A 13,229-nucleotide genomic window follows, 5' to 3' on the forward strand; every position below is an offset into this window, starting at 1 on the left:
CCTTTAACCAGTGATTGTTGTTCCATAAAGCTGTGTCTATATATCGTACTCACAATTGCTAAATGCCATTCAAAGACAACAAATAACCTTATCGGATCCTAATGTTTGATTTGTATTCACTCACTTCATTTTTAGAGTAACTCAACTGGACAATCTTTCTACAGTTCACGTGCCCATTCGATGGAATCAAGTTTACTATCTCATATTTCTCTATTTTAAACAATATGACACTTACATTTTGGTCTTGCGTCAAGAAATCAGATCTAGCTTATATGATACATTATAACGTAATCTATTTACCACGATGTTTATCCTCCAAAAAATACCATCGACCTCCGCTCAACAAAATAATTTTCCAGATTTTAGTTCCGATTATCGCGACTTTCCAGCAGAGATAAAATGACTGGGAAACTCTATCCTAATGCTCATGAGGATACTCCATCGAAAATTCATCTAATGGCCTGAGATATTGTTGCCATTATCATGAAAAGGGCAAGATTAAAACAAAATTACTTACGACTGAAACTTTTCATTTATACGACTGTGATATAATGCGTGTCATAACCATATATTTGAAGAAATGAGGGGAAAGTCGATACAATCAGTCCCAATTCAGTCCAACACAATATCATTTATGGTAACTTTTTGAATATGCTGAAATTCTGTTTGGAATAAGTGTGAAATTTTTAGAAATTGGTAATTATATTCATCAAAACATACTCTTTTATATATATCAAGTGTAATCATTAAGGCTATATGAAATAATATTTTATGCTATTAGTCTCCTAGCCTGTATCGGTAGGTCTATAGCCAACCCCTGACAGCTGAAAATGTGAAAAAAAATTAGGCAAATGCTGCTGTCCTGGCAAAATTTCCCTCAAACAGATGCAGACAAGTAGGACATAAACTCTATTTCATTTTAATTCATTGAGTCATTTCTATAAGTATAAGGCATTGCCTGCTGTCATTTGTTTCTGAATTAACTATTACATTTCTTGAAAATTTACTTGTGTAGGATTAAAAGAGGAATTGTCATATATTTAGAAGAAAAATATACTGTTTGACAATTATTTTATTTTTTTTCAGATAAAATGGTTTTTGTTTTCAAGTCAAAGGAATTTCAGATGATGAAAACATAATAATCGCCTAAAAAAGTAAAAGAGGGAGATAAGAAATGGATAAGAAATACATGTTTTTGGTTTTTGTCTTTCTTTTATTCCAAGTCAATTCTCAGACTACTCCAAAGCGTAAGTACTATATTATTCTACTCTTCACAGATGCAGAAAGTCTAGTGACCTTGAATATATCATCTTTTCTTATCATTCCAATGACCCAGTTGTAAATTGAAGATAATCTGGGTGAGGTCAATGCAAAAAGTAGCCCTATCTGCCAAGAATTAGCTTTGTGGCATGACCCTTTTGAAAAACTAGTTGTTTCTTTCTATTTTACCCTTTAGGCCTACCATTAGAACTGACAGTTTCCTTTACATCATAATTCACAACTTTTATTACAGCCTATCGTGATAACTGTGTAGATTATATAGAACCATTTATCCAAGTATTTTGTGGTGATCCGGTTAATCCTAGCAGCTGTATATTAAGGACATGGGTTTGTGATGGTTCTAATGATTGTCCTCAAGGTCTTGATGAATCTGAGGCCACTTGTAAGGGAGGTAATCCATTTTTTTTTTTTTAAACTAGCTCACTATTTGTTTTGATATGGAATAATATACCAAACAAACTCTATAAAAGGAAGACGAAGTTGACCATCTCAGTTTGACTAATTAGACTCTTTGGAGGAATATAGGTCAAGATTTCATGTCATTTCAGCTCTCTATATATCTATGTATCCTAAAGTTGGATAGATTTGCATTTCAATGTTTTGCAAATTTCATTGTTTGCGATTGAAGGCATTGTTTTTCTTATATTTCAGGAAATCCTTGCCTAACTGGACCTTGTAAAAATGGTGCTTCTTGTTACCCGTTTTCAGCTATTACCAATGTGAGTGTTGCATATTATATTTGTGCATGTCCTTTGGGTTATTCTGGATTTCTTTGTGAAATTGCACCTCCTACTACTCAAATCACTACCCAGCCTTCGTCCACTCCTTCACCCACCTCACCCACCAGCATGACTTCATCAACAACAACTAGGTCTACAACTTCAGATTCTACAACCAAAACAGCATCATCAACAGCATCTACTTCTGACAAAACTGTATCTACATCAACTACTGGTCCATCAACATCAACAACCTCATCACCAGGATCATCAACACGGGTCACGGAAAGGTCAACAAAGGTCAACTCATCACCAACACAGGTCACCACATCATCAACACAGGTCACAACATCACCAACACAGGTCACCACATCATCAACACAGGTCACAACATCATCAACACAGGTCACAACATCACAGACACAGGTTACATCACCGACACAGGTCACATCATTACCAACACAGGTCAGAACGTCACCAACACAGGTTACAACATCACCAACAGAGGTCACAACATCACCAACACAGGTCACAACGTCATCAACTCAGCTCACCTCACCATCTGCACAGATCACTTCACCATCATCAAGGAGCACCACTCAGGCAACAACCACAACTGAATCTGGAAGTGTTGGTTCATGTTCACCAAATCCTTGTATTAATGGTGTTTGTACCCAACTTAGAAACAACAGATACCATTGTAACTGTATTCCAGGTAGTTTTTGTTTGACAGATTTTTTAGCTTGACAAAATAGCCAAATCAGTTATTCATTTTTAATTCCTGCTCCATATTGTTGCATATGTCATGTTCAATATTTTGATTTTGGATAATCTGTTCGACCTTCACTGAAATAGTGTTATGATGAAAAGAGGTCAAATTGAAGCCATGTGCCCTGTGTAGTTATATTAAAACCAACGGATATTATGAAGACTGCCATTTCTTTTATTGTGTTCTCAAAGGAAATTCTAATCTTCAAACGTAGAAATGAAAATATTTAAAATGGTCTGTAAAATCATAATTCAGTTCCATAAGATAATTTGATGTTGTATATTTTAGGTTATGGTGGAGACAGATGTGTGCAAACAATTAATCCTTGTAGTTCTCTCCCTTGTCTTAATAATGGACAATGTCAGGTTGGTATTTATTCATTAAACACAAAATAAAACAATGGCCGATGACTTCTTCTAATCCCTTGACTTCAATAGCCACCTTTCTTGGATCACAGAATCACAGAAGTTTGTGAATGCATCGCTTTGATTGGACTGCACACTAGTGAATACAGCCAATAAGAGTGCTCAAGAGAAAGTCAGTAAGAATTTGGTTGCACAGGTAATCAGAGGCTATGATTGGCTGTATTCGCTAGTGTTTTGCCGTTATGTTATTGCCTATCTTAGATGTTACAAACCATCATGAAATAAAATGGCGACATTTATGTCCAAGTGAGGTATGTTAAGAGATGAACAACAACAAAAACCTATAGACTGCTTTTATTAATCAGCGGTGATCTTAAAACTTATTTTTCATACATACATGATTTGATCCCATTTTTCTTGAGTTATATGAACACATGCATTAAATGGGAAATTGAAAAAAGTTCAAATTAAACTTATAACAGACCATAATACAAAAAGCCACAAAACGTCTATTGATTTTGATTAATTATAAGAAAACTTCATTCATCTCTGTAGTTCTCAGAACTTTCATGTAACACCTCATTTATGGTTCCTGTCCTTTGTCCTCTTTCTGTTCATCTTCTTTGTATTCTTGATATGTTTTATTAATAACATGCCTTAATGATTCTTTTGATCGTCTCCAATAACTCATTTTACATCTCACTAAAAATTCTTGACGAACTTCTGGTACACACAGCCAAATGCAGGGTAAGACGACTGATTTAAACAAAGAAATTTCAAAAGTGGCAAACATAATGATCACAAGAAGTTTGACACTTGGAAAACTGGATTTACTGTTCTGTACTATTTGAACTGGCAACAGAAGCAAAATGCTGACAATATTGATAATAATGATGTATTTTGGATGAATAAGTGATCCTTCTTCTTTCATCAGATGTGGTTGGAAGGCATCAGTTCCACGAGCCACAGAATACCATTTTTTAATGATTAAACTTGAAGTGATTATAATGAAAATTACAGGAAGACAAAAACATAGTGAGAAAATAGTATAGTTGGCCCAGGTCTTCAAGTGAAGAGGACACGAATTTGCTCTCCAGAATTTATATATCAAAAGATTTATTCCTACAGGAACAACTGCCGAAATCACAACACATGTCAGAATCCATGGTAGAATGGCCAAGAAAATGGAAAGACTGCGATGCAGACGCTCTCCTAATTCTGGCAGTGGCACTGAATATTGTTTGAGCACATAGTAAGCACTGATCATGAACAATCCAATTAAAGTAATATTCACATGACCATAATGTAGCAAAATTTGAATGATTACATGAATTTCACATCGAACCGTAATCTTTTGCTGTATGATGAAATCTGTGACAGCTGGTAGACCAAGACTACCAATCAGTAAATCTCCTACAGCGACACTGCACACAATAATGTATTGAAAGTTTGTCCTCAATTTTGGTGAAGTGAATATAGTGATCAAGAGAAGACCATTACAGACTAGCATTCCAATGGTTTCTATTATGGACATCCCTAAAGCAACCTTGTGTACTGTATCAAGATAGTCAAAATTTGCTCTTTTGTGGAAGGTACTACTGGTGTTAGTACTGTTGGCTGACTCCATTGTTTCTAGATCTGAATATGGAAAAAATAAATTAATTATAAGTTAATCATAAGAAAATTATTTTGAAGCAAAGCTTGAAATGCAGAAAAACTCATCAAACTTTCTGCCCAACTGGCTTTCATGCAGTATCATATTGACTCTTTTTGCAGATTACAATAAGAAGAGAAAACACTTGCGGACGATCCCCTGTATTATTTTTAAACAAATTCTTAAACAGCAAGCTTTTAATGCTTTGATTCTGTTTGAGCATGAATCTCTTTAAGTCAAAGTCACTGCTTCAACTTCATTGAGTTGATTTGAGTATAAATACCACCCTGTTCTGTGGTGAACTTCTTTTTGGTCCTTTTAAGTGAGAAAAATTTGATATACTTTTACCTTCAAACTGTTAAAATGACAACACTACAAAGTGGAATGCACCTCTCAACTGAGAGAAATTTCAATTTGACAACAAGTCTTATGTAATTTAAGATGGACTTAATTATGATAAGATACATCTTAGATTTCTTAATTATGCAAACAATTAGAAAGACAATTAACAAATTAATTGTTATCTTACTTCTAGGTAATAACAGAAACAAGTATTAGATATGTATGCAGGGTTATGTTAATTTATATTTAAAGAGTTTATTTGAGTCATTTGGTATTTTTCACCAATTAGCTTTTTAATAAAATTCAGATATAAAATATATTTATAATTATTTCTATATGATAGATTATCAAAATGAATTAATTAATTATAAAATTATTAGGGTATACAGCAGACTGACCGTTAACCAGTTATAATTCCATGTTATAAACTATTTGGTGGTTATATTTTCATATCATAAACTATTTGATGGTTATATTTCCATATTATGAACTATTTGGTGGCTATATTTTCATGTTATAAACTATTTGGTGACTATATTTTCATGTTATAAACTATTTGGTGGTTATCTTTCCATATTATAAACTATTTGGTGGCTATATTTTCATGTTATAAACTATTTGGTGGTTATATTTTCATGTTATAAACTATTTGGTGGTTATATTTCCATATTATGAACTATTTGGTGGTTATATTTCCATATTATGAACTATTTGGTGACTATATTTTCATGTTATAAACTATTTGGTGGTTATATTTCCATATTATAAACTATTTAGTGGTTATATTTCCATATCATAAACTATTTAGTGGTTATATTTCCATATTATAAACTATTTAGTGGTTATATTTCCATATTATAAACTATTTAGTGGTTATATTTCCATATCATAAACTATTTAGTGGTTATATTTCCATATCATAAACTATTTAGTGGTTATATTTCCATATTATAAACTATTTAGTGGTTATATTTTCAAGTTATGAATAAATAGATGGTTGAATTTCCAGTTATAAACAATAGGGAGGTTATATTTTCAGGTTATAAACAATCAGTTTAACTGTAGTTGTCAAGCAGGTTTTACTGGAAGACAATGTGAAATAGATATCGATGATTGTCAGTCTAATCCCTGTTTAAATAATGGTACTTGTACAGATTTAATTAACAGCTTCACCTGTTCCTGTTTGACAGGCTATACTGGTAAGTAAAATCTAAGGGACCAATTCTTGGCCATGGTGACATATTGCTGGTTTATTCAATTTTCCAGCTGGAAATAGGCAAACTTAGCCAATAGACTTTATTCAGCTTAGAACCCATTGCAAATCTATGAAATTTCAGAATAGTGCTGTTGAAAAAGGGAATTTTATATTATTCGCGTAGTGTAGGCTATAGGTAGCTACTCCTACCATCCATGATCTGAAAAATTCCTCTATAAGTCGTGTTTTGATTAGTTCTAATCTATTTATTAACAACAAACACTCCCTTTAAAAGATATAATTATTGTTTTAAGGTCAAAAATGTGAATCAATGATAAACTATTGTTTTTCTCAACCATGTCTATTTAATGGTGTATGTGAATCCAGACTCAATGAATATGTGTGTGTCTGTCCTGCTAACAGAGCTGGGGCAAATTGTGAGAGACAACAGCTTTGTACAAATAATGGTAAGGAATTAAGGCATGCTGCGTATTATATTCGCAATTATACTATAAAGGGATAGGTTCACCATTTTATTTGACCAATCATACTTTAGTCTCAGAAACTGGAATTTTTTGGCCTAGCCAATCAGTAATAGTGTTCACAGCTCACCGTCAAAATTGGAGCCCTCAAATCCATGTGTCTGAAATAATCCGTGTTTGAATGTTAAAATGACGACTCATTTTAAGATACCCTTTGATATAGAGAAAAGACAAATAGAAATAGTGAGTAAAATTCCTAGGTTGAAGGAATTATGCGATTTTTTAACATTTCTAGTACTCCTGAAGAATTTTTAAATATATTCAAGACTAAAATCAAAATGACGCATCTGTCCCTTTAATCTATTCATTTATGGATATGGTCAAGCAGAGTTATTAAAGCACCTCCAGTACAATTAGGGACATAAACAAGACCAATTTTTTCACTGTTATTATAGTGCTAGTTATTTTACTTCAAAACAAAATAAAGATGGAGATTGAGAACAAATTTTAAAGACTTAATCAACAGGTTAATCTATTATATGGAAACCTATATCAATTTAAGATAACCCTTTTATTGTTGTAGATCCCTGTATGAATCATGGAATTTGTTTACCAGGGAATCTACCTGGCTCATCACCAACATGTGTTTGTTTACAAGGTTTTACTGGTAGTTTCTGTGAAAGTAATATCAATGAATGTCAACCAAACATTTGTGGACAAAATGGTTTGTTACTTACTTTCTTTCACATGTCTCAGTCATAGGACATGATTTTCAAGTTACGGAGAGGAATATCATGATGAACTTTGTCTTCAAACTTATTTGAGGGCAAGAAGACCCCAAAACTAATGTTAGTTTTGCCTGCCACAGTACCCTATATCACACCTAGACTCCCAACATTTCTTCAAACTTCAAAGCTCTTCTGATATTGAGGAAAGGAAATCGGTCACCATATTCGTTACCTAAATAAAAGCTTAAAATTTGAAAGTGTGAAAGTCTATGATTGGCAGTATGAAAAAAATTCATTGGTCATATTTCAATTTGTATTTTGTAGGTAAATGTATAGATGGTATTAATAAATATACATGTCAATGTTCACCTGGGTATACTGGAGACAAATGTTCTATCAAGGTTGATCCCTGTCTATCACAGCCTTGTCAAAATGACGGTTATTGTTGTCGTCAAGGAAAACAGTTCTGTGCCTCAGGACTAGCAGATGGATATTATGAATGTTATTGTGTTTCTGGATTTACAGGTGAATTAGTAATTTTTATCCTTGGAAATATGGAATGGAGGGGAACATTTGTATTCAACTTTCTTCCTAAAAAATATTACTATGTTCACTTATGTGGTTAGAGAAAGCCTTAAAAAGAAATTTAACGTTTACATACTAAATGAAGTCTGTCAATGACATATGAGACCAAACTTTGTACATTTGAAACATCAAAAAAACATTGGTTAATGGTTAATGAAGGTTCTTGCATGTTATTTATGCTACCTCAGATATTAGTGGATTGTCCTTGTTTATTTTAGGTTGTATTGAATCAAGATTGTTTATATTTTATGTTTCAGGCAATAATTGTGAAATGAGAGTTAATGAATGTTTACTCTCACCTTGCAAAAATGGAGGAATGTGTACTCTTAGAAATGATGCAGCATATTGTACATGCTCTTTAACCTTTACTGGACCAACTTGTGACACACCTAATCCATGTGGATCTCAACCATGTTTTAACAATGGTGTTTGTCAAACTGTAGGAAGTAGTTATTCTTGCCAGTGTTCAGAACCATTTTCTGGACCAGACTGCCGAGAAATCAAAATGTGTGAGAAGAATTTATGTCAAAATGGAGCGGCATGCTCTTTAGTGAATGGCAGAGAGGTTTGTATTTGTACGTCTGCCTACACTGGAGAATTTTGTGAGAGTTATCTTTCTTGTTCTTCCTTTCCATGTCAAAATAATGGACAGTGTATTAATCTAATTGGCCAATCTCAAAGATTTCGATGCTCTTGTGCTGTGGAGTATACAGGATCCTTGTGTGAAGCTGTTCAGCCCTGTGCAACAAACCAGTGTGCTAATGGTGGTTCTTGCATTAATAAAGCAGATAGTTATGAATGTAAATGTGCTCCACCCTTTTCTGGTCCAAGCTGTACCAGAAGACTATTTTGTCAGGACAAGCCATGTAAAAATGGAGGACTTTGTGTTGAAACAGCCACAGGTTATCGATGTGTTTGTACATTTGGATATACTGGGGGTGCTTGTGAGACTTTCCTTTCATGCTCATCAAGTCCATGCCAACAGAACTCAGCCTGTATCAATGTTGACAACAGTACATATTCTTGTACATGTTCACCAAGTACAACAGGAAAGAACTGTGAATCTATTCTTCCTTGTGCCAGTTTCCCATGTTTGAACAATGGTCAATGTAATAATATTGGATTAACGGATTATAGTTGTCAATGTCCTACTCAGTATACTGGTAAAAGCTGTGATAATTATCTCCCATGCTGGAGCTCCCCATGTTTAAATGGAGGAAACTGTACAACTGTGGGATTTTCATATAGTTGTCAATGTCCTGCATTTTATGTTGGACCTACTTGTTCTAGATACAACCCATGTGGAAGTTCGCCTTGTATGAATAATGGTAGCTGCTTTCTGAATGGAGACAACTTCTTGTGCATCTGTGATGGTGGGTTTTCTGGACAAAGATGTGAGAATTCATTACTTCCATGTTCAGGACAGCCATGTTTGAATTCTGGAACATGCATCGTCAATGGTTCATCTTTTACATGTAGATGTCCAGCAAACTTTACTGGTAGTAATTGTGATGTCCCTGTCCCATGTGGTAGTTCACCATGCTTGAATAATGGATCATGTTCCACGAATGGCTTGCAGTACTCCTGTCGATGTGAGCCAGAATACACTGGTGTTACCTGTGAAACCAGGCTGCCTTGTGCTGTCAACCCTTGTATCAATGGTAGTTGTAGTAACATCAACACAACCTTCTATGGCTGTATTTGTGATCCAGGATTTACAGGCAAGAATTGTGATACACGTCTACCAACTTGTGATCAAACCAACTGTATCAATGGACAGTGTGTCATTGTCAATGGTGAACCAAAATGTCAGTGCACAACAGGGTTCACAGGTCAGTTGGAATGCTTTTCTGTAGATTTAACGGACATTCAATGTCTGATACCTTCAGGGTCATAGCTTAAGTAGTTACTCAAAATGGCGAAGAGAACAAGCTCTCAATTTCATACTGTTGTCCACCATAGCTGCAACCCTGGATATCTCTCAGAAGATATTAATGGACAATCTCTGGAAGTTGCAAATCCAAATGAATCTTGGAAATATTGCTTCAACTTATGAATATCATTTAATTTTGTCCATATGATTGATAACGTTCAGCTTTAAAGGGTGCTTTCCACTTATAGGTAGTAGTTGTGAAACACAACAGTCACCCTGTGATTTGAAACCATGTTTAAACAATGGTATTTGTGAAAGAAATGGTACTAATGGATATAGATGTAATTGTCCATTACGGTATACTGGTGCTAAATGTGAAACAGAAGTTAAAGCCTGTGATAGTAGTCCTTGTCTTCATAATGGTACATGTACCAATACCGCCAACAGTTTCACTTGTAACTGTAGTGAAAACTATTCTGGTAAATTATTTTTATTTTTTATAGCCATGTCAGGAAAGATTACAACTAGTAAGATAGATAGGATGAAAATCAAAATTTAAAATGATCTTAAAGCTAAAAATTCAGTCATATAGTTTCTACCCCAAATCCAGAGATATATTTTATTTATTATACTCCTTCACAATCTTACATTGACATGTGAACAGCGTGTTCAACATTTCCACCAATCAAAAATATGTAAAATCTTCATTTTGTTATTCTATAGGGATTCAATGTGAGATTATAAAACAACCATGTGATAGTAAACCATGTTTAAATAATGCTACCTGTATTCAGACTGGTACAGTCTATCAATGTTTATGTCTGCAAGGTTTTACAGGTAAACATATTCATATTCTAGTTTTAATGGGGCATTATGTAAAATTTTCATTATGGTACCAAAAACGTAAAGTTAAAACTTTCAGATAAGTTATGGGACAGGTTTTTTTCTAGATTTTGATGTAAAGTTCTCATAAATTTTTTCAACCCATGAAAACAACAGAAAGTCCCTTTAACTTCTTTGGTTCTTGGTTCATGGTTTCATACTATGTAAGTTACTAATAAAGGGAAGGGAAGGCAAGAACCAAGTGAAGTATGTCCAAACAATTTAAGATTATTGTAGAAGAAGTTTTCACTTGATATTTATTCATTAAAAAGATGTTCTTAAGATAATGTATAGTGAATAAACTTGAAATTCTCGATTTTAGGTAAAAATTGTGGTACTAAATTTGATCCATGTAGTTCCAATCCATGTAATAATGGTGTTTGTTCAGTTAGAAATACAGATTTCTTCTGTTCTTGTTCCCCAGAATATACAGGTAATGTTTCTGATATCACTGGACTGAGTAGAGAAAAGTGGAGTTACAGTTGATCACTGATACTGTTTAATTGCAAATATAGTTGGCACCCTTTTTTGAAATCAGATTCTGAAACTTTTCCTAATAAAAGATATATTTGCAGGAAAAAGCTGTGAAACTAAATTGACAAATTGCAACCAGAAGCCTTGTCAAAATGGTGGAACATGTTTTACAGATGAATTTGGTATATTTTGTGAATGTCCCAGTAAATATGAAGGGTTATATTGTCAATATATTGTTTGTAAGTATATCTTGTGAGGGTAAATTTGTTTGACAATTTCCTGATAGTAATATAGCACGTTGTTATAGAATTTGATTTATACCATTCTATCAATACCATTTATAACTTTCAATATGCAAACTTAAAAAGTATGCTAATGAGACTTTATAATGTTTAATTCTACGTATTACATATCATGGTTAGTTGACAGTTTTAAAATAGATAGTCTGCAAAGTTACAGCTTTCATTTATTTACCTTTAAAATTGAAGAATTTGATCATTTGGAAAGTATAATTGATTTGATGTATAATTCATTCTATCTGACTCGATGTACCATAGATAATAACCTTTATAATTGATATATTTTTAGCTACTGTAGATGCTTGTACACCAAGTCCCTGTTTAAATAATGCTGATTGTTGGGTTGTGGAAAACAAACCAGTTTGTGACTGCCCTAATGGCTTCACTGTAAGTCTCATTTTCAGAAGCAAATAATAATGCTTGCTCTATTTATTCAGACATTTTGCTGATGTATTACACTGTTTTGAAAAGTATTAAATCGTTTGAATGTAGGCTACCATACAGTGTCTGGCATTGACCACATCAATAGGCCTACTCTGTCAGGTGCAGAAAACTTTCAGCAAAACTCCATTTTATTTTGTATATTCATTCATATTATACTATCATTTTAATTTCAGGGTTCGATATGTGAATCAAGAATATCAAGTATAGGTTGTACACCCAATCCGTGTAATGGAGGTATGTGTTTTGAAAACTCGAATGGTGAATTTAACTGTATTTGTCCTCCTGGATATTTTGGTACAACTTGTACAAATTGAAATATCATGAACATCTATTTATGGAAGTTTCCGAGAATCAATAGCTAAATGAAAAAACCAGGAAAATGGAAACAAAAATAATTGAAGATCAAAATAAATTTTGTATTACTTTTACTTTTGCCTTGTAATTTTTTTTTATATTAATTGGGTCAAAGATGATTTTGCTAATGCAATGCATATTCTCCTATAAGTTCAACTTTACCCACACCAGAAGAATCATCTGTTGGTTCCTGACCCTTACCTTATAGATATATTTCTATTTTGATGATTATTCGAGAAAGTAGCCCTTTGTCAGCAAAATAGAATCTTTTTTCCCCTGAATACCTCTTTTAGAAAGATTCTTTCAATACATTTGCCATGCAATGATTGAGAATGTCATCCGTTTGTCTTGTGTATGCCAGCACCTAAACTCACTTCAATTACTTGTTAGAATGATACTCAAAGCAGCACCATAAGTCTTCAAATTACTTTGCATAGATATAAATAAAAACATGGCTCATGGAATCATTTTTACAAGCGGCAATTTTTATCCAAAATATTGGACAATTTGTAGGCTTGAGTTCTAACGATGGCTAAGATAATTTAATAGTAGTCTGAATGAAAATGGTTATTCCCCTTGTTTGGAACTCTCTAATGTTTACATGCATTCTCCTTTTGTCGGCGATGTTAACAAGTTTTTTCACGTTTGGATTTGCAAAATAGATCTGAAATAATGGATTTCTGAAGCAGTGGTTTTTATGGAGTAGTTTTAAGTCATTGATTAGAGACCTCGAACGATTTCTCATGTAATATTTCTTAAAAAAAGGTAGATATTTGCTAGATT

At 33.4% G+C, this 13,229-nt stretch overlaps 1 protein-coding gene across 1 annotated transcript; it reads left to right on the forward strand.

Moving 5' to 3' along the window:
• Nucleotides 1-400: 400 nt before the first annotated feature.
• On the forward strand, nucleotides 401-12,520 carry LOTGIDRAFT_234614 (hypothetical protein). Its single transcript, XM_009062752.1, has 16 exons — nucleotides 401-696; nucleotides 1,087-1,247; nucleotides 1,514-1,672; nucleotides 1,933-2,715; nucleotides 3,058-3,134; nucleotides 6,170-6,329; nucleotides 6,640-6,792; nucleotides 7,391-7,531; nucleotides 7,860-8,060; nucleotides 8,378-9,952; nucleotides 10,242-10,520; nucleotides 10,717-10,830; nucleotides 11,198-11,308; nucleotides 11,451-11,588; nucleotides 11,938-12,035; nucleotides 12,266-12,520. The coding sequence occupies exons 2-16, from the start codon at nucleotides 1,175-1,177 to the stop codon at nucleotides 12,404-12,406; spliced, it is 4,203 nt and encodes a 1,400-aa protein (XP_009061000.1). The 5' UTR covers nucleotides 401-696; nucleotides 1,087-1,174; the 3' UTR covers nucleotides 12,407-12,520.
• Nucleotides 12,521-13,229: the final 709 nt, after the last annotated feature.

The sequence above is a fragment of the Lottia gigantea genome (genome assembly GCF_000327385.1).
Source record: "Lottia gigantea unplaced genomic scaffold LOTGIsca_53, whole genome shotgun sequence".
Taxonomy (NCBI): domain Eukaryota; kingdom Metazoa; phylum Mollusca; class Gastropoda; family Lottiidae; genus Lottia; species Lottia gigantea.